At 45.7% G+C, this 20,171-nt stretch overlaps 1 protein-coding gene and 1 long non-coding RNA gene across 5 annotated transcripts in view; both read right to left on the bottom strand.

The window, feature by feature from the left end:
* Positions 1-670: 670 nt before the first annotated feature.
* On the bottom strand, positions 671-1,590 carry LOC106724313. Its single transcript, XR_001360072.1, has 2 exons — positions 1,494-1,590; positions 671-1,382 (listed from the first exon to the last, which is right to left on the bottom strand). It is a non-coding gene; the product is annotated as an uncharacterized LOC106724313 (long non-coding RNA).
* A 13,811-nt stretch (positions 1,591-15,401) lies between these two features.
* Positions 15,402-20,171, bottom strand: part of DIEXF (digestive organ expansion factor homolog (zebrafish)) — a 23,385-nt gene continuing 18,615 nt past the window's right edge. For all 4 annotated transcript variants that reach the window (XM_005858506.2, XM_005858504.2, XM_005858507.2 and 1 more), the window contains exon 12: positions 15,402-16,172. In XM_005858506.2, the coding sequence (XP_005858568.1) occupies positions 15,929-16,172 (244 nt within the window). In that variant the 3' untranslated portion in view covers positions 15,402-15,928. The remainder of the gene's footprint in view (positions 16,173-20,171) is intronic.

Raw genomic sequence — 20,171 nt, 5'->3', positions numbered from 1 at the left:
GACGGCACGTGAGTGATTCTGTCTTCTAGAGTTTCTAAAAAACTGAGCCGAGCTGGGACCCTTCAGTGGGCTGTGAAGTCAGTTGAGTGGATCAGGACCAGCCCTTTTAAAAGAAAATATTCGAATAGGAAAGAACAGAAACCACGAGCGTAGGAGTGCAGGTATGCTCTTGCACGCACACAGGGTCACAGTGTAAAACAAACGTGTCAAACTCGAAGGCTAACACAGGCCAAGTAAAAGAGGCATGCGGCCTGAGGCCTGCGAGTTTGACATGCTCGATGTAAAATGTAGTTCTTACTGCGGCTCAGAGAGCTCTAAATTTGGCTTCGGGAGACCAAGGTTCTAAATTTGGTTCTTCTATTAAACTGTTACCTTACGTAGATGCCCCTTCTCTAAGCTTTCCTTTCTTTCAGCACATGTACAGTGAAAGGCTCTGGTGAAACAGGAAAAAATTTGCCCTGGCCAGTGTGGCTCAGCTGGTTGAGCGTCATCCTGTGCACCACAAGGTCGCCGGTTTGATTCATGGTCAGGGCTCATACCCAGGTTGTAGGTTTGATCCCTGGTGGGGGCATGTGAGAGGCAACCAATCCATGTTTCTCTCACATCGATGTTTCTCTTTCTCTCTCTCTCTCCCTTCCTCTCTCTCTAAAATCAATCAAAACATATTTTAAATATTGGGAAAATGTAAATTTATTTCTGCCAAAGTATACTATATCCCAAAGTCAGCTAAAAATGGATTGAGGGTTTTCTGAAGTGACTGTGTAACTGCTCCTCCGATGACATCTGTGTGGCCACCCAAGACTTGACTAAGGTAAGCCTTTCGAGCCATCTAGACCCACTGTCAAAGGAACTTGAAGTTTATTGCAGGTTTTAGGGAAGGGATATATTGAGTCATGATGGCATTTTAGAAATGAAAATGTCAAAGACCAAATTCTTAGCACACTAACTCACTTGTGGTCTAAGCATCTTCTCTACCGACACTTCATCTCCCTTTAAAAAAAGAAATATCACAAGAAATACAAAGCTGGGTGGAGCTGGGGATCCTGCCTTGTGAATGTTAAAGCGCAGCTCTGCCCGCTGTTTCCCATCCACATGGAATGCCAGGTGCCACATTGCAGAACGCAAGGTTCTCTTCATACGTATGTTTTGCTCTATAAGCTACTCCTTTCTCTGCAGCTGAACAAAGGTCTGACTTTTACTGCATCTGAAGGGCAGTCTGTCGCGGCATTGCTCTGCGGACCAGTCTCAGTCTGCGTCAGGACTTCTCGGAGAAGGCATGACCATCCATTCTCACAGGAATGCACTGCAGAGGACCCGCCGATGTTCAGTAGATCCTACACATGTTACACTGCAATGTCCTTGAACCTGGTCCCTGCTAGCATCTGAAATTGGGATGTAATGGAACTTGATTTAAGTTTTGATAATGGATTATAGTACAATCATAGCAATAATTGCAATGTTTTGTAGTTATTACTTATATGTCTTTTCATTACCTTGTGAATAATTTGATGTGTGTGATTTAATCATGGGTATTGTTAGATTCCCCTACAGCAAGACCATCAGCTGGCACGTTCAGGCTCATGATAAATGATGCTGAGATTCAATTTATTACTGGAGAAAAGAAAAGGTGTTATCTAAAAAAGAACACAAGTAAACTGCTGGTGTTATTATATTGGGGATCTTACACTTAAATGTGTTACATGTGTGGGATCAAAGTAATTCACTTCTAACCTAAAGGAACCGTTGAAACTTCAAGGGACTTTGGAGACCACCGAGACCTGGGGCTGGCAAACTATGGCCTAGGGGTCGAGTCCAGTCTACCGCCTGTGCCTGTTAGGCAGGTTTTATTGGAACACGGGCATGTTTTTCTAAGGGTACTTTCATGCCACAACTGCAGAGTTAAGTAGTTGTGGCAAAGACCGTATAACCCACAAAACCTCAAATATTTACTATCTAGCCCTTTACACAAAACGTTTGATGAGCCCGGATCTAGACAGAATACTCTAGTTTTATATGTAAGGAAAGTGAGGCCAGGGAGAAGTGACTTGTCCAGTTGAGATGATACTGGAGGCCTCACTGTCCTGTTTCTCTGTTTGAATACCCCACTCTTTCTTCACCAGTCTGAAGATCTGATGCAGAACAGCCACAAAGCTGCCCCTGCGTCCCTCTGCTTCTCCAAGGCAGTATCTGTGAGCCTCTCAGAGTTGATGGGTGAGGGCTTGCTTTCCCACGCATGTCCATTTGCAGGTGGAGTGACAGGGTCTCAACCTGAACCTAGACTTTGTTCACCCTGGATCCAGACATCCCCGGGCATGTTTGGAGAACCATGGCCTGGGCCTCCCAGGAAAGAGCTCATCTTAAGGAGCAAAGGGTAGAGTTGCACAAATCTGGGTCCAGGGGAGAGGAGCAGAGAAACTAGATGGCCCTCCCTCTCAGCACAAATGACACCTGCCTGAGCCCTCTGGAGAAAGGGATGCAATAAGGAAAGAATTCAGACTAAGTGACTTGTTCCACAGAAGCTGGCAGGGGCGTGGAGGGCATTAGACAGTGCAGAGGATTGGTGGCTGTGGTGCCGGTGGCTGTGGCACAGGAGAGGTGGAGAGTGGTGGACTACAGGTGGCTTCACTGGCATAAGTGATCTGTATAACAGAACTCAGCACATGATGGATGCTGTTCATAGCCCAGAGGACTATTTTATGGACACACTAGAGGCCCAGTGCACGGATCCGTGTGTGTGTGTGTGTGTGTGTGTGTGTGTGTGTGTGTGTGGCAGGGAGGAGTGGGGGTCCAGCCAGCACTGCCCCAAAGGTTGGCCGGCCCACCCTGATCAGGCCCTGATCAGGGCCGGGCCGGCTGGGGGGAGGGGCCCTGGGCAATTGGCCAGCCGGCCCTGCCCCCCATCGGGCTGGGTTCGCTGGCAACAGTGGGCGTCATAGCGACCAGTCATTCTGGTCGTTATGGCATTATGGTCCCCGGCTTTTTATATATATATAGATGTGACGTGCTTCTTGGGGTCCCGTAGAACCAGCAGGGAGAACTATGAGGAGGCTGGAGGGTTCATAGTAGCAAAGGGGACTGAACAAGAGAAATGCTATTTTTAAATCTCCAGCTGGTCCAGCAGGTAGCAATAACAGTTACAAGTGCCAATCAATCCTCTCACCTGCCTTTGCCAGTTTTAGAATGCCACCGAGGCGAGTTGGAGCTCTTCCCAAGCCATGCCCTCGGAGCTGGACAGTTCCACCTCCAAAGCTCCATTGCTGAGTTCAGTAACCCTGGTTCAACAGGGCAGGGCTATCCTCCCAGCCATTGGACTAGCAATTCCCTCACCGTCAGATACCGCGTGCCTATAAAGACTGTCGCTGTACTTGATGATATTGGCACAGCCAACCTACACTTGAGTGGGATCCAGAGAATGATTTTCAGTCTATCAGGGGAAAAGCAAAAGAGAACAAATACGTTTTTAACAACTACAATTCCCATTCATAACGGGAAATACTTGGCTTATAAACCTAGGGCTTAAAATAAGTCAGACACAGAGAGATAAGTCTATTCATTCCACGTGGGTGGTTATTTCCAAGGAACATGGAGGAAGATGGGAAAATGGCTAAAGAGGGAGGGAGGAAAGTTGGCAGGGGCTGCAGTTTGGATCCCATAACTTCTGAACACCATTTTCTGGCCTTATGTGTGGTCATGTACGGTGACTTTATTAATAGGCAAATGGCCTGTGAATCTTATAAAGAGTGAAGTTGTGTGTTAAGAAAAATTATCCGAAATTTAACATGTACCATTGTGTCATGCCGTTGCATCGTCTAACAAGCCCACCCAAGGATCATGTAATGCCCTAGGGAGGTGACTTAGTTAGACTTACTAACTACTAATAGTTAGGGCCAGACTCTATAAAGTTAGGTGTTAAGAAGATTGCTACGTTGCAAATGACCTTTTTTCGGTAGAAATGCCAATGAATTCTATCAAATAGGAAACATAACCCCAAAGTCTGATCTTATCGCCATGTGGGATATTAACAACTTTTATGTAACTTTGCAAACCTACTTCCCACATCCTTTCTTTTAATGGTCATATAAAAGTCTCTTGTGTTTGCCTTTGATTTGGCTCTGTCGTCCTGCGGTCCCCTCCCAAATGAGGTAAATAAATCTTTGGCTATAAGACTATATGAGCATCATGTTTTCAACATTTTATAGAACCTCTCTCCTCCAAAATTCACCGTGGGCTTGCCTGTTTACAATTATCCATCGTGTTCCGTGCATCATAACGAGTTGGATTCATCTGGCTTCCATTTCTCAGCTGGCAGATTAGACAAAGTCTCTTTATTTTAAAAATAAAAGGAGAGCCTGGCCGGCGTGGCTCAGGGGTTGAGCATTGCCTTATGAACCGGAAGGTCACAGTTCAATTCCCAGTGGTGCGGGCTGGATCCCCAGTGTAGGGTGTGTGGGAGGCAGCCAATCAATGATTCTCTCTCACCACTGATGTTTCTATCTCTCTCTCCCTCTCCCTTCCTCTCTAAAAATCAATAAAAACATATTTCTTTAAATGAAAGTTCAGAAAAAATAAAAATAAGGAAAATTAAAAAATGAAAGTTCATTTCTACTTTGAAGCCAATTCACTTTTGCAAGTTGCTCTGACCTTTTGGGCCCATGTTATACTGGTTACTCCAGGAATTACAGGGAAAAGGTCACAGTTCTGTCCTTATGTGTCTTACAGACCCAATGGGGAGATGAATCATATGCATTTGTTAGTAACCGTCATCTGCCTCGAGACACTGCTGTGGTAGGCTCAGACCAGTTAGCCACCTTGAGCTCTGAGGCTAATCTCATTTTATTCCGGGATCCAGGGGAAAAACGTAGCAAGAAAGATGAGTGGAGCTGTAACAAGTTTCTGCCTCTCTTGGCTCCCACCCAAACTAATCGGCCTGGGAGACAGATTTCCCCTCCAGCCAGCATCTTGTTCAGCATTTCTGCTCATCACGCTTCTGGCACTGCTTCCTCAGAGGACCGTCCATCATTCCTAAACCATCGCCCGTCTTCTTCATAAATCAGCAGACAGATGCCGGGGATGCAGGATGGAGATATAGAAATTACACCTGATTCAGACTCATTCCTTCCTCCTTCTTGTTACCTTGGCTTCTTGTATCAGAGAGAATCATCGGGCTATCTGGCGGTGAACCAGGAGGAGAGTGTGTGTGTGTGTGTGTGTGTGTGTGTGTGTGTGTGTGTGTGTAGGGCTGTGATGGGAGCTGTTGGAGCAAAAAGATTCCTGGGTCCAGCCAGCGTGGCTCAGAGGTTGAGTGTCGACCTATGAACCGGGAGGTCACAGTTCCATTCCTGGTCAGGGTGCATGCCCAGGTTGCAGGCTTGATCCCCAGTGTGGGGTGTGCAGGAGGAGAGCCGATCAATGATTCTTTCTCATCAATGATGTTTCTATCTCCCACTCCCTCTCCCTTGCTCTCTGAAATCAATAAAAAATATATTTTAAAAAAAAAGATTCCTGGGGTGAGTTTGAGGGAAGAAAACTTCTATCTGGGGTGTCCTCTGACCCCTCTGAATTCTAACAGGCCCATCTTTGAGAAAGATTTTGGAGACTGATGCTGACTGTACAGTCTCTTCAAGGTCAGAAACAAAGGCCCGTGTGTTCAGTGTTAACACAAAGGGAGAGGAGGAAAGAGCGGCTTTGGTACCACATGTTCATTTGGATAAGAGGCCAGGAATTGGCTGGGGGTGGAGTGGGGAGGAGGTGGAGACAAATCTGTCCATACTTCTGTTACACGATTCCATAAATGAACCCAGCTGGGGTCTCCCGGTCCCTTCAGATCCAGATAAGGTTTGTTTGAAGTGTCTGGATTATTCAAAAGCTAGAGCCCTCTTGCAAATTTCTGTGAATTATTAAGGGAGCCATGATGGGCTTCAGCGCTGGCTCCAACTTTCTGCCCCTGCTGAGTTCTTGTTCTCTGCCCTACATCTTGTGGCTGTTCCTTTATTTTCACCCTGGTTTTAACTCAAAGATGAAAGAACTGGGCTCCCTTTCCGCAAACTAACCATTCACACATGGAGATGAAGGAACTGTATATGCAGCAACCTAAACTATTTAAAATCGAGTAGTAGATGTTCCTCTCCTTAAAAGTCCTTTGGCCACTCTGCCTGTTGCCCCCAATCCTCTTGCGCTTTATGCAAAGGCAACATGGTGGACTACTTAGGGGCATGAAAGCCGTCTGATAGAGTTCATGTCCTAGTCTAACCCTCACCTGCTGTGCACCTTAGGTAAGTCACTTCACCTCTCTGTGCCTCATTCTTCTCATCTGTAAAATGGAGGTAATAATCCACCTACCTCATAAAGTAGTTGTGAGCATAAAACAAGATATATATATATATATACACACACACACACACACACACACACCAATAAAAAACATTGAAATTCAAATCAAAACCACTAATGACATATCACTTCACATCCACTAGGATGGCTAGAATAAACAATTCTGATAATAACAAGAGTTGGTGAGGATGTAGAGAAATCAGAACCCTCAGATGATATCAGAAATGTGAAAATAAGCATAGAGCTACCACAACTCTGCAATTCCATTCCTAGGTATATGCCTCAGAGAAATAAAAGCATGCATATGTTCACACATAAGCTTGTACCTGAATGTTTATAGCAGCACTATTCATAATAGCCAAAAGGTAGAAACAATTCAAATTTCTATCAACTGATGAATAGATATTCGGCCACAAAAGGAATGAAGTACTGACAAGCTATAACATAGAAGCATCTTGAAAACAGTATGCTACGTGAAAGAAGCCAGTCAGAAAAGACCACATAGTATATGATTTTTTTTTTCATTTAATATGAAACATCCAGAACAAAGAAATCTATGGCAAGTAGATTAGTGATTGCTTAAAGCTAATGGTTGGGGTGTGGTATTAAAGGCATTAATAGCTAAAGGAGATGGGGTTTATTTATTTTTACTTTTATTTTTTTTTATTGATTTCAGAGAGGAAGGGAGAGGGAGAGAGACATAGAAACATCAATGATGAGAAAGAATCATTGATTGGCTGCCTTCTGCACGCCCCTCATTGGGGATGTAGCCCACAACCTGGGCACATACCCTAATCGGGAACTGAACCATGACCTCCTGGTTTATAGGTCAACGCTTAACCACTGAGCCAAGCTGGCTGGGCTGGGGTTTCCTTTTGAAATGATAAAAATGTTCTAAAATTGGCATGGCTCAGGAGGCCTTGGGCTTTTTAGAAAAGAGAACCACTATTCCGCCTGCTAGAAAACAGGTTTTTCCCTTCTGTCAGCCTTCATCCCCGCCTGTAATGCACACACTCACACACAGTGTGATGTTTCATTTTGTCATTTGTTTGAAAGCTTGTTCCTTTGGCTCCTGTAGAGGTTTCAGGATACCTTTCCCTTTCTCTCCCCAACCGCAAGCCCACCCTGAGGATTTGCCTCTTGCGAACCAGTACCTCGGGTCGTTGCTCGGGTGATAGGCTCAGCTTTTCTCTTCGGCCTATCCAAGGAGCGTTTCTTGCGGGTGGACAGCGGTTTGGAGAATGTGATAATGAATAAGATAGAGTGGGGGTCCTCAGCCTCACAGACAGGTCTAGACAACCAATGGGAACGTCTGAAGGCAGGCATGATTACGTTTGATAATAAACTGATGATTCCACAGAGATGACCATTGGAAGGGGGCCTTGAACGATGAGCGAGGGTTAACAGCTTGGACGTGGTGATGGGGCATTCCATGCAAAGGAAGCAGGATGGCCAAAGGCCTCCATCCTCTGACCCCGCTTCATTTTCCTCCAGTATTTAGCTCCATCTGAGATTATATTTCTGTCTAGCTTCTGTTTATTTTCTGTCTCCCCGTTCCAGCGACACCATCCTCTCTGAGTTCAGAAGCATGTCTGCCTCACCCACTGCTGGGTCCTGAGTGCTCAGCACATATTTGTACAATGAACACATCCATGGGTGTGCATGGGAAAAGGAGAGAATTCCTATGATCCCTACCAGTATGCATGTGGTTTCATTTCATTCTTAGCAATACCACTCCCCTAGAAAGACATCATTATCTCTACCTTGCAAATAAGCAAACTGAGGTAAGACAAAGATCAGCAACTTGCCCAAGGTCACACACTCAGTAAAAGATAAAGCTGGGATCAAAGCCTAGGCCACCAGGTCCCAAAGTGAGGACTATACCAAGAAGAGCCTCATCAAGGCCTGAGTGCTGACCAAACTGACCAGACAAGAAAGGGAGAAACCCCCTCAAAGATTCATCTCCATCCAAGCCACCGGTCCTGACACGTGGCCTTGGCCACTACTTGTTTAACTTCGGGAGAATTATCTAATTTCTCTGAGCACCTGTTTCTCCTGCAAAATAATGATGGATGCTACATTTAAGGTTGTTGTGAGATGATGTAGGTACAGCACCCAGGATGGTTCCAGGTCCATAGTAGATGCTCAATAAATCTTTCCCCATGACCCCTTGCTGTCTTTTGGCTGGGCAAATGCTATTCTCCAGAGGAAGACCAAAGAGGCAGGAGGTGTTAGGACATCTGGACCCAGCATAGGTGAAGGAGTGGACAGTCTCATGAGAAACAAGCAAGGCCTGGGAGGGGTGGATGGATAAGAAGCTAGGAAAGTACCCAGCAGAGAAAACTTCCGTCTCTGCAAGATAATCTCTGACTCCTCCAGAAGGAAGGTTCAGGCGGGCAACCAGAATTCTAAGTCATTGTGGCCAAACTCTTCTCTGCTGAAAAGGTGTCGTCAAAGCGTGGTGACGGGGACCAGGGGACCATGTGGCTTGGGCCTCATCTATACAGATTTGGTGGTATCTCCAAGGAAGTTATTCAAAATTATGATTTTGGGTTTGTATTAGAGATGTCTATTTTAGAAGGGATTTGTGAGTTTAATTATACACTGCACCTGCTTGAGACTTTCTATTTCTTCAAACATAGCGTTCACTGCTCTACAGAAATTGTTTCCTGAAATAAACGCACCATCTGTGGAATCATTTTTATAAGGTATTAACTTATAAATGTAAACAATGAATTATACCACAAGTTTTTGTGCCTGTTTTTGAATTTCTGCATTTGCTGTGTGTTGGCTATGGATCTCTGCAGCTCAGAGCCCAGGACAGCAGCAGCCGAGCACAGCCAGAGGGGAAGGGAAGTGCCGGCTACTGTTCCATCTTGTTCACAGCGCCACCTGGTGTTTGCAACTCATAAAATATCAAACTTCCTGATCCTTAAGAACTGGAATTTGCTGAATAAAATCCCCACAGCTACTTTCTGAAACTTTCTCTCTCAAAAATCTCGTTTTTATTCACTTGAAAAGAATGTGGCTTATAAGCAAGAATAATCCAAAATAACAGTTGACGTGCCAGGACTTTCTGATGGATGGAAGTTTCACAAAGTCTCGAAGGATCAGAGCTGATGAAAAGAGCCCCAGTGAGTACCTCATCCGTGAAAGCACTCAGGCAGAGGCTGGAGACTGCCTGGACAGGCGGAATACAGGTCACGTGGCAGACTGGATCCCAAGACCTTTCCTAATTTTGCTTTGAAATACACCTGGAGAGATGAAAAACAGGTGGCCACTGGCTTTCAGGGTCAAAGTCTGTTTTCTTGCCACTTCTTTTTCTGCTTTCTATCAGTTTCCATAAATCCTAGGAGAGGACACTTGTCCTCCCCAATGTTCATGCCTCCAGTATGGCCTGGAGATGACAGAGGTGGGAGTGCAAAGTCACAGAGGCCCCAGCACTCCCTCCCCACCGTCCCCAAGTGGCCAGGCATTTACCCTCAAGTCCAGTCCTTCTGTCGGTTTCTGCAGAGAACAGAAGAACAGGCAGTCTTTGGACTTCAGGACTCTGTGATCCCATGTCTGCTGTCTGTATCGGTGAGGGACTGCTAACAGTAGAGGCCTGGCCTCCGTGGCTTCAACAGATTAGGGGTTTAGATTTCACATAAGAGGGCAAAGGGAGGCCGGTAGGACCAGCGTGGCCACTCCAGAATGTGATCAGAGAGCAGGCTCCTGACTTTCTGCTCCACAACTTCTATGCACAGAGCTTCCGTCCTCAGAAGCCTCGGTGGCAAAAGGGAAGAAGAGGGAATCGGGTGCTCCTCTGAGCTGAAAAACTGCCCTGAAGGTCTGCCCAATGGTTAGTGCGCACTTCCCTGACCACTCCTTATTGCAAGGGGGACTAGGAAATGTGTTAGCTGCATATTGTGCCACCCCAGTAAAATCCAGGGTTCTGTGAGAGGGAAGGAGGAGGTGAACACAGGCAAACTACAGCTCGCTCTCTCTCTCTCTCATCCATCAGCAGAGTGGGGATTACTGCCTACTTGATAAAGATGAGGAAGGTGAGAAGTAGCCAGGAGCACTGCAGTAGGTCGGTGGTGAGGTGGGTCTATGCATTTCCACTACATTCCTCTTCCTGAAGCTCAGTGCCAGCTTTGAGAGATAATGAGCACAAAGTAGAAACCAATGACCATCTGGACAAACACCAGCTGTGAGCCCAGGGCCATCCCTCCAGGGGGGAGTCAAACTGACAGATGAAGGGGCTGCAGAGGGCAGTGAGGACAAGGGCTGCAGGACACTGGGCTCTGTGTCACTCCCTGGGTTGGCAAGAGGTAGCCAGCTGTGGCCGTGGCTCCGCTGGGAGGACAGATTGGCAGGAAATCAGTGCAGCTTCCAAGTCAGCCAAGCGGCGGGCCAGGGAGGCTCCAGTTCCCACCGGTCACAGCCAGCTGTAGAGGCCCAAGACTGAAGAACGCGACAGCTGGGCCAGGAGCAGCCCAGGAATGTGTCATCCCTCCCGTTGAGGGGGGCCATCAGGAAGATGAGCAAGCGCAGATGTTTCTCCAGCAGAGGGTGACACCGGGGTGGAGATGCCCACCAGGGGCAGGCTCAGATGTCCCTGTGCAGGGCAACGAGCCATGTGGCAAGCAGATCAGTCCGGACCCCTCTGGAGACAGAGGAGCTGTGGAGACAGCCAGCCCATTGTTATGAGCACAGCCTGGAGCTGATCTTTCTCATGCCCTCACCTCCCACAGGAGGAAGGACAATGTGGCCAGAGGTGTAAGGGAAACCCTGGAATTACATGGGAACACACACAATGGGAACAGAGGCCACACCTTCCCACGACGAAGAAAGGAAAGCCCTCATAGACGGGAAGCACACGCAAAGCAAACTTGGGAGCGAGAATAGGAACGTGTTCAGCTCCAGGAACAAGACAACTCTCGTTAGAGCACGTGGTGTAGGAAGAAGAAATCATGTTTAGAAAGAAACACACTTTCTCCTGTCAGCTGAATGTGGGCGGGGGCGGGGGGGGGCGGTTGGCGGTTCCCTGTTCCCTGGGGAGGGAATGTCTAGGCTCAGAGGAAAGAGTGAGCTCTCCTCTTTCATCTCCCGAAAACGACACCCATTACGGTTATCTGTGTGGCCACTCCCAAGTCCCTGGCTCTGTAATTAACAGCTGACTGGTGTTTACTTGGAACTCTATGTAGCTAGGCTTCCAGAAAAGCTTTGTCAATGAGAAGTCGGGGGGTAGACGTGGTGATGAAGATCACTCCTCTGAGAGAGAAACTGGGAGAGACTGGGAGGAGACGGGTGGAGGAGAGGGTGGGCTGGCTGTGAAGGCCCGTCCTCCTTGGAGGATGCTCCGTCAGGCAAGGTCTATGCATTGCCACTACATCCCTCTTCCCGAAGCCCCTGGCACCTCACGGCCACCTGCAGGCTGCCCAGTGAGGCTCTGCAGATGGTTATAAACAACTTGCAACTTGCTCCCTCACCCCAGACCTGCTGCAATCGCGAGACCCTAGACTAGACTCATCCCATCTAAACTCTGCTGCCCGAAGACCTGCTCCTGTGGCCTTGGAGAGGCTGGGCAGAAGGCGGCCAGCAGGCTCTCACACCTCCTGTCTCCCCAGACCCCCTCGGCAGCCTAGCTCCTTGCCCCCCACAAGGGCACAATGGGCGCTGAGCCTTCCCAAGCCCGCCTTGGCCCTCTGGGGTGCGAGAAGTCAGCAGGGACACACTCCCCATCCCACCGGGGCCATCTGCACTCCATTACAAGCCTTTGGAAGCCAGCAGAGGGCTGTTTAGCTGCTGCTGGTTCTCTATGATTAGCTAGCTCTTGCTTTTTGAATACTGCACATGGTGCAGCCAGCTGTAGGAAGCATTCATGAGTCAAAGCTTTTTCCCCACAAAAAGAAAAGTGCTAAGCTAGTTATTACTATGGGGAAGAAAAAAGTTTAAAAGTCTTACTTTCTGGGTAAGGTCCTCTTTCTGTCTATAATTCCTCGTCCTCCCAGGATTGGGACTGTTCCTTTATCTATTTTCTATAGGCACCATCTAGCCACTTGCTGCAAAGAAGCTTGCTAAGAAATATCAACAGAGCGTGTACCGTATCTGGTTTGGCTCAGTGGATACAGCATTGGTCTGCGGACTGAAGGGTCCCAGATTCGATTCCAGTCAAGGGCATATGCCTTGGTTGTGGGCTCGATCCCCGGTAGCGGGTGTGCAGGAGGTAGCCAATCAATGATTCTCATCATTGATGTTTCTATCTCTCTCTCCCTGTCCCTTCCTCTCTGAAAGCAATAAAAAAATATTTTTAAAAGAAACATAAAATGAAAGAGACATGTAATTCCAGCTCAGGCATTATTACCCATGGTCCAGGAGACTCTCCCTTACTCTGCGTGTGCAAGAGACCTGATGCTAAGGCATCCTTTTAATGAAACCGTCCAGAGACTCAACTGGAATGGTGTGGAGCCAGGACCAACTGCTGAGCTTACCTTCTTTCCCAGGTGCTGAGCCAGGAACAAAACCCAATACTTTGTTCACACTTGAAATCCTCAGTGTTCTCTGCAGACAAGAAGCAGTTGCCTGGCTACAAGCTGGCACCAAAATCATCATGGATGCTTACTAAAACACGTATCCCCGGGCTACACCGTAGACTTGAAATTGGGGCTCACAGGTGAGTGGAGGAGCAGAGGAGCTGGAGATTTGGGAGTCTTGTGAATGCTGATAATGAAAGCCAGATTAGCTACAATCCACAGGGAAAAGAAAACAGAATAGAAGATGCAGGTGATCGGTATTCCTTCTTCCTCTTATCTCTGAACTAGACAAATAAACTCATTTCTTTTCTCACAATATAAAAGCTCAATGGTAAACAACAGCACCAATATGACAATAAGCACAGGGTACTCTATGGATATAAAAAGTTCTTTGTAGCGTAGGTTCGGTAAGCTTAAGACAGTCACCTAAATTTTCACAACTTTGGGAACCCATCTATCTACATATGGAATAAATAGTTCTATTTTCCATATTAAGAAGAGAGAAATAGCCTGCCAGCATGGCTCAGTGGTTGAGTGTCGACCTATGAACCAAGAAGTCACAGTTCGATTCCTGGTCAGGGCACATGCCCGGATTGCAGGCTCAATCCTCAGTCAGGGGTGTGTAGGAGGCAGCTGATCCAATGGTTTTCTCTCATCATAGATGTTTCTATCTTTCTCTCCTTCTCCTTTCCTCTCTGAAATCAATAAAAATATTTTTAAAAAAAGAGAAATAAAACCTATTGAAAAAATAGCAGGAAGACCATAAAGTGATTGCACTAAAATATATTTTATTGATTTTTTACAGAGAGGAAGGGAGAGGGATAGAGAGTTAGAAACATCGATGAGAGAGAAACATCGATCAGCTGCCTCCTGCACACTCCCTACTGGGGATGTGCCCGCAACCAAGGTACATGCCCTAGACCGGAATCGAACCTGGGACCCTTGAGTCCTCAGGCCAACGCTCTATCCACTGAGCCAAATGGTTAGGGCTCACTTTTTTTTAATAAGCAATTTTAAGTGCATCCAAGTAGAAGAAAATTTGTACCAATTAAGGGTTGTTCCACTGAGGAAAATGGGAGCCACATATGTCACTCTCTGTGGAGGGAGTTACAGCTATGAAAAGGGAGAAAACTAAGAGGAACCCTGTGGTGTCAGACTGGAATCGGAGGATGATATGAATTTGTGATTTTCAATATATAGAAAGATAAATAAATGATGTCATATACATGTGTGTATACATGTAAACACGTGTAAATATTCCCAAGCTCTAACCACTGAGATGGCCTGGGACCAGTGGCTCCACAATAGTGTTGAGCACAGCTAGCACTCAAATCCTAGTTTGAAAGTAATTTTCTATTGTAGGAAAAATACAAGCCGAGCGTGGAATGTCTTACTGTTCCAGAAAGTAAAGAAATGTCCAAGTATACAGGGGGCAAGTCAAAAAGTCACAGGAGTTGGCTTGAGGAGACACTGAAACATCTAAAGAAATAAGGATAGTAACGGATCACAACCCAATGAATGACAGATGAAACTACAAGTCTGTACGCATACAGGTTAATAAGGGGAGAAGTGATTCTACACTGGAAAACCTGCAAACGCCACCGGAAACAAGCGGTCAGGCAGCCCTCAGGGATGGGACTCCTGAGATCATGCCCCACCTCTGAGAGCAGTGGGCACACAGCATTGCTCCTGAGCTGTTCCTGCCAAAGATGCGTAAGTTAAACCCAATCACAAGGAAACACTCCAAATAATTGGCCTGTAAGGGAGAAGTGATTCTACACTGGAAAACCTGCAAACGCCACCGGAAACAAGCGGTCAGGCAGCCCTCAGGGATGGGACTCCTGAGATCATGCCCCACCTCTGAGAGCAGTGGGCACACAGCATTGCTCCTGAGCTGTTCCTGCCAAAGATGCGTAAGTTAAACCCAATCACAAGGAAACACTCCAAATAATTGGCCTGTAATCTTCAAAAGGGTCAAGGTAAAAAAAAAAAAGGGGGGGGGGTCAAGGTCAAGAAAGCCAGTGAAGAGCTGAGGTACTATTCCAGAATGAAGGACATACAGAGACAGGATAAGTAAAAGCAGCATGTAATTCTGACCACACCCTACCCCGATGAAGGTCGTTATGGGGACGTTTGGTAAAACCTGAATGGGTCCAAGGATTAGATGACAAGATATTAACGGCAATTTCCTGATTTGATGGCTGTTCTGTGGTTCCACAGAAAAATGTCCTTCGGTGGTTTTTAAGGAGTGAGAGGCCCATCAAGTCAGCAACTTACTTTCAAATGGTTCTGGTTCTGTACTTTTAATTTTTGTTTAAAAATATTTCAAAAAGTACCACTTCCTTTTTATCTGTTATACGACTTAAAGAATGACTACAAAAACGATGAAGATGATGAGGTTGAAGATGGATATTTCAACATCAAGAGTTTCATAAAATTATTTCTTGAAACAGAATAGAAGTTATTTTATATAACATTTTAAGTGTATATTTTAACTAAAATATTTACTATTGTGAACTTTAAAAAATCAGTGAATAAATGCACTCTTCTTGGTTGATTTAAAATCAAGTATTTATAGTTTTTAAAGTTTGGTTGGGGAAAAATAACAGTTCTACAAAACCTGTGCAATCCAAAATTAACATGATATCCAGCAGCGAGAAGTCTTCCAATTTCTCATCACCAGTTCTCACAAGCAATGACACGTATGCCTTACTTTAAGAAAATATCAAACAGAAATAGGCAAATCTGAACAAATTTACCAAGTGTAATAAATTAGAGGTAAAAATCACAATAAAAGAATTTATGGCTTAAAAAAAAATATTCACAAGTAGAAGTTTGCTTTATCAACTTCTAAGAGTCCCTCCCCTTAGTTTCTTCCTGGAAGATGGGAGTTACCAACATTTGGTTTACGCTGAACTTTTCAGGGACACGTAACCTGAAAAGAAGTGTCAGACACGATGCTGCTGGTGCTCCTTCCTTATGGCAGTCCTTGTCCCGTAGAAGTGATCAGAATCCGGTCCACGTGGCACAGAACCAAGCCCAGGTATCATGCCAACTACCATTTCCTGCCCACCAAATCCTCATCTCTCTCCAGTAATGAAGAGGTGGACATTCTTCTTGGACTGCAGCATCTGCGCGGCCCGCTCCACGCCCACCACCGCAGCCAGCCTCTGGGCATCGTACTTGGAGTACAGGACAGTGCAGGTCCAGGCGGCTTCCTCTCCTCTGGTGGCGGCTCTCAGCATGTTGCAGACTTCACTGTAGAAGTGGGGATATGTTGGCAGCTCATAGAAAATCAGGTTTCTGATGCCTTTTATAGTGTACCTGTCAGAAGGGGAAAGAGAGGCCAGGTCTATTTGAGAAACGTAAGGGAAAGCTACCTAAGAGATCTGCAGGGGCGCAGTTCACTCTGCTGCTGTGTGCTCAAGCAGGAAGACAAGGGCACCAATAACAACAAAGGTTATGCTCACTAGAGCTTGAAGGGCTTATTTCTGTGACAACATATTTGAATTCCCAATATTTGGCTTAAGAGAATGAGAAAATAAATCACATTTCTTGAGTCTGCTCTGGGTAGACTTGCGTATACTCTGAGGTAGGGTGGAGAAGATAGTAGACTTGGGATTAGCAGTCTGTCAGAGAAAAGCTTAAAAGGCAGGCACTTAAAATTTAACATTATCCTCATTATAACCAGGCAACACAGACTGTTCTGTAATGACGATGAGGTCAGAGCCAGCACGTAAGATAAACTGCATAAACTGTAAATGCTTTCCCATTAGTCTTTTCTTGTCACTCTACAGACATGTTAACGCCACGGCAGATGTCCCAAGTTCATCCATTTACAAAATCCTGCCTGAGGACCCATTAGGCATTATGGGAAAGCAATTAGTTTAACAGCTCATGCAATTCTTTCCCTGCTGCACAGTGCTGCACAGTGGTGGTGGGAGGGAGGAGGGAGTGGTGGACCCTGGGGACTCACCATACGGTTAGGGTCGAGGTCAATCATTCCCTCTGGGGTACTATAACGAAGATTTTGTATGTTGACAAGCTTCTGATTTTTCCTGTTCGTCTGGCTCATACACTGCTGACGTTATAGACTCCCCTGGGAATTTTATTTTATTCACAGAGAACAAGCTTTCATTGCCTTTTTATCCCAGGGCTCTTCCTGATCTCTCTGGAGACCCTCCTCTTTCAAACTGTAACTGCAACCCATTCCTTGGTTCATGTTGCAACATCACCTTTCATAAAGGAATCCTAACGGCTAATGAACTTGAGTAAGCTCTTCTACCTTGCTAGTTATTAAAACAAACAAAAACAAACATTGAGCTCCACTTCAGCTAGTATGTAGAAAACTCAAAAGAACATTGCTCCCATACTAACAAGAAAACTCAAGATCATATACAAAAGCGTTTCTTTTCTTGAGTCTTGACAGCTGATGTTACGAGGCAACCAGGTGAACTGATTGGATGGGGTGCTGGGAAGGGAGGGTACTGATTTGAAGCATTTGCCCATTTCTGTGGTGTAAATACTCCCACATAGCCTATTTCAAGCTACCAATGTCATGTTGCTGAACTTGGAGTTGGGAAGAGACATGTAATGAGATCTCAAGAGCCAGGATAGGCCAGCTTTAGGCCACTAATGACTATTCCAGAGTGACAAGCCCCTCTGAAAAGAGGACATGAGAACTATTTCCCCTTTGGCAGAGAACAAGAGGAAGAAGAAGCTGCCAAGGAAGTGGGTAGGAAGAAAACTGCTACACTTTCCACAAATTCTTAAAGGACAAGTGTGGGCTTGGATGATAGCTTAGCTTCCCTGGGATTCCTAGACACTCCCTTAGTTCACATTCACTCATGATATATATATATATATGGATTTCAGAAAGGAAGGGAAAGGTAGAGAGATAGAAACACCAATCATGAGAGAGAATCATTGATTGGCTGCCTCCTGCATGCCCACCAGGGGATCGAGCCCACAACCCAGGCATGTGCTCTAACCAGGAATCGAACCATTACCTCCTCATGAGCTCTTTTCCACAGGCCTTCCCTAGAGGTACAGACATGAACCCTTATACAAACTTTCCCAGACCCATATCTTATATGAAGCAAAAACCTGAAGCCAATGGGAGAAGGCAAAGGTCAACTGCTGGTGGGGGAGGGTAGGTGAAACAAAAGCCATCTGCCCTAAGAGAGGTGCAGTAACCATGCCCCAACTCCGTCCATCCCCACGACCTACACCAAGTAAAAAGCAACAGTGGCCTGTTCCTGGGGAAACAACATGAAACCCATTCGGCCCAAGATCCCACTGATGTGAGCAAAGGTCTGCCATCACAGAGGAGAAACTCTTTCCCACCAAGACCCCTCTACAGACACACTTCGGCTGCCATGAGGGTGTGCAAGAACCCAGAGAAAGTCCCCCCTCCAAAACCCAGAATGAGCAAGGCCTGCCTAGAACCGAGCTGGACAGAGAGCCCGCTCTCCTGCCTTAAGCCTTGCAGTGGGTAAGCAGGGGCAGCCTGCTGCTGGGGGTGGGGCAGGGATGTGGAGACAGACCCTCCTCTGACACTGGGTACCAGCCTTGGTGAAAGCTGAGCAAGCAGGACGCTGAGGAAAGGCCCTGCATCACCCAGGCTCCACACGAAGCCATCATCTGCTGGGGGAATAAATGTAAAGTCTGGGCTGTATCCTAGGTTTCTATAGTAACAACCAAAGCCTGACTAGATTCCCAACGCCCACACTACTGGCCTCACACAAAGAGGTGTGACTGGACATAAGTACTACTGGCCTCAGCCTCTACATTCAACTGACAATTACAAAACACACACACACACACACAAGCAAGAAAAATACATCAAAACAATGAGGCTATCATTTTGACTACCAAGTCACTGGTAACAAGCAATGTTTTGCAGAAATGGGCCAGTGAAGTATAAATTATTGTGTATTTTGGATAGCAGGGGTGAGGGGGTAGGAGGGAAGATAAGGGGAACATGGGAGTGAGCCAATAAGTGGCAATGCAGAGCAAATTTTTAATTGTGTACAGCCTTTGAGGTACCAAGTTTTTCTTTTCAAATTTATCCTAAGGAATTAACTAGGCAACTATGTCACCAACTATGCATATGAAAATACTAACGGCATATTTTAAAGATCTAGAACAAACTCTCCAAAAATTCATCTGGAATAAAAAAAAAGACCACAAATAGCCACAGCAATCCTGAGAAAGAAGAACAAAGTTGGAGGGATCACAATACCAGATATCAAGCTATATTACCAAGCCACGGTTCTCAAAACTGCCTGATACAGGCACAAGAACAGACATATAGACCAATGGAACAGAATAGCGAACCCAGAAATTGACCCAAGCCATTATCCTCAATTAATATTTGACAAAGGAGGCAAGAGCATACAATGCAGTCCAGACAGTCTCTTCAATAAATGGTGCTGGGAAATTTGGTCAGATACATGCCAAAAAAATCAAACTAGACCACCAACTTACACCATACACAAAAACAAACTCAAAATGGCTAAAGGACTTAAATGTAAGACGGGAAACCATAAAAATCCTAAAAGACTCCATAGGCAGAAAATAGCAGACATATGTCGTAGCAATATCTTTACCAACACAACCCCTAGGGCAATGGAGACTAAGGAGAAAATAAACAAATGGGACTACATCAAAATAAAAAGCTGCTGCACAGCAAAAGAAACCATCAACAAAACAAGAAAGCCCACTGCATGGGAGAGCATATTTGCCAATGATATTTCAGATAAGGGTTTAATCTCCAAAATTTACAGAGAACTCATACAACTTAACAAAAGGAAAATAAATGATCCAATCAAAAAATGAGCCAGGGACCTAAATAGACACTTTTCGAAAGAGGACATACAGAAGGCCAAGAGACATATGAAAACATCCTCAAAGTCACTAATCATCCGAGAGATGCAAATCAAAACAACAATGAGATACCACCTCACACCTGTCAGAATGGCTATCAACAAATCAATAAACAACAAGTGCTAGCAAGGATGTGGAAAAAAGGGAACCCTTAGGCACTGCTGGTGGGAATGCAGACTGGTGCAGCCACTGTAGAAGACAGTATGGAGTTTCCTCAAAAAGTTAAAAATGGAACTCCCATTTGACCCAATAATCCCACTTCTAGGACTATATCCCAGGAAACCAGAGACACCAATCAGAAAGGATATATACATCCCTATGTTCATAGCAGCACAATTTACCATAGCTAAAATTTGGAAACAGGCTAAGTGCCCATCAGCAGATGAGTAGATTAGAAAACTGTGGTACATCTACACAATGGAATACTATGCTGCT

This window comes from Myotis brandtii, unplaced genomic scaffold (genome assembly GCF_000412655.1).
Source record: "Myotis brandtii unplaced genomic scaffold, ASM41265v1 scaffold119, whole genome shotgun sequence".
Taxonomy (NCBI): Eukaryota; Metazoa; Chordata; class Mammalia; order Chiroptera; family Vespertilionidae; genus Myotis; species Myotis brandtii.
This window is presented reverse-complemented; position numbering and strand designations above follow the sequence as displayed.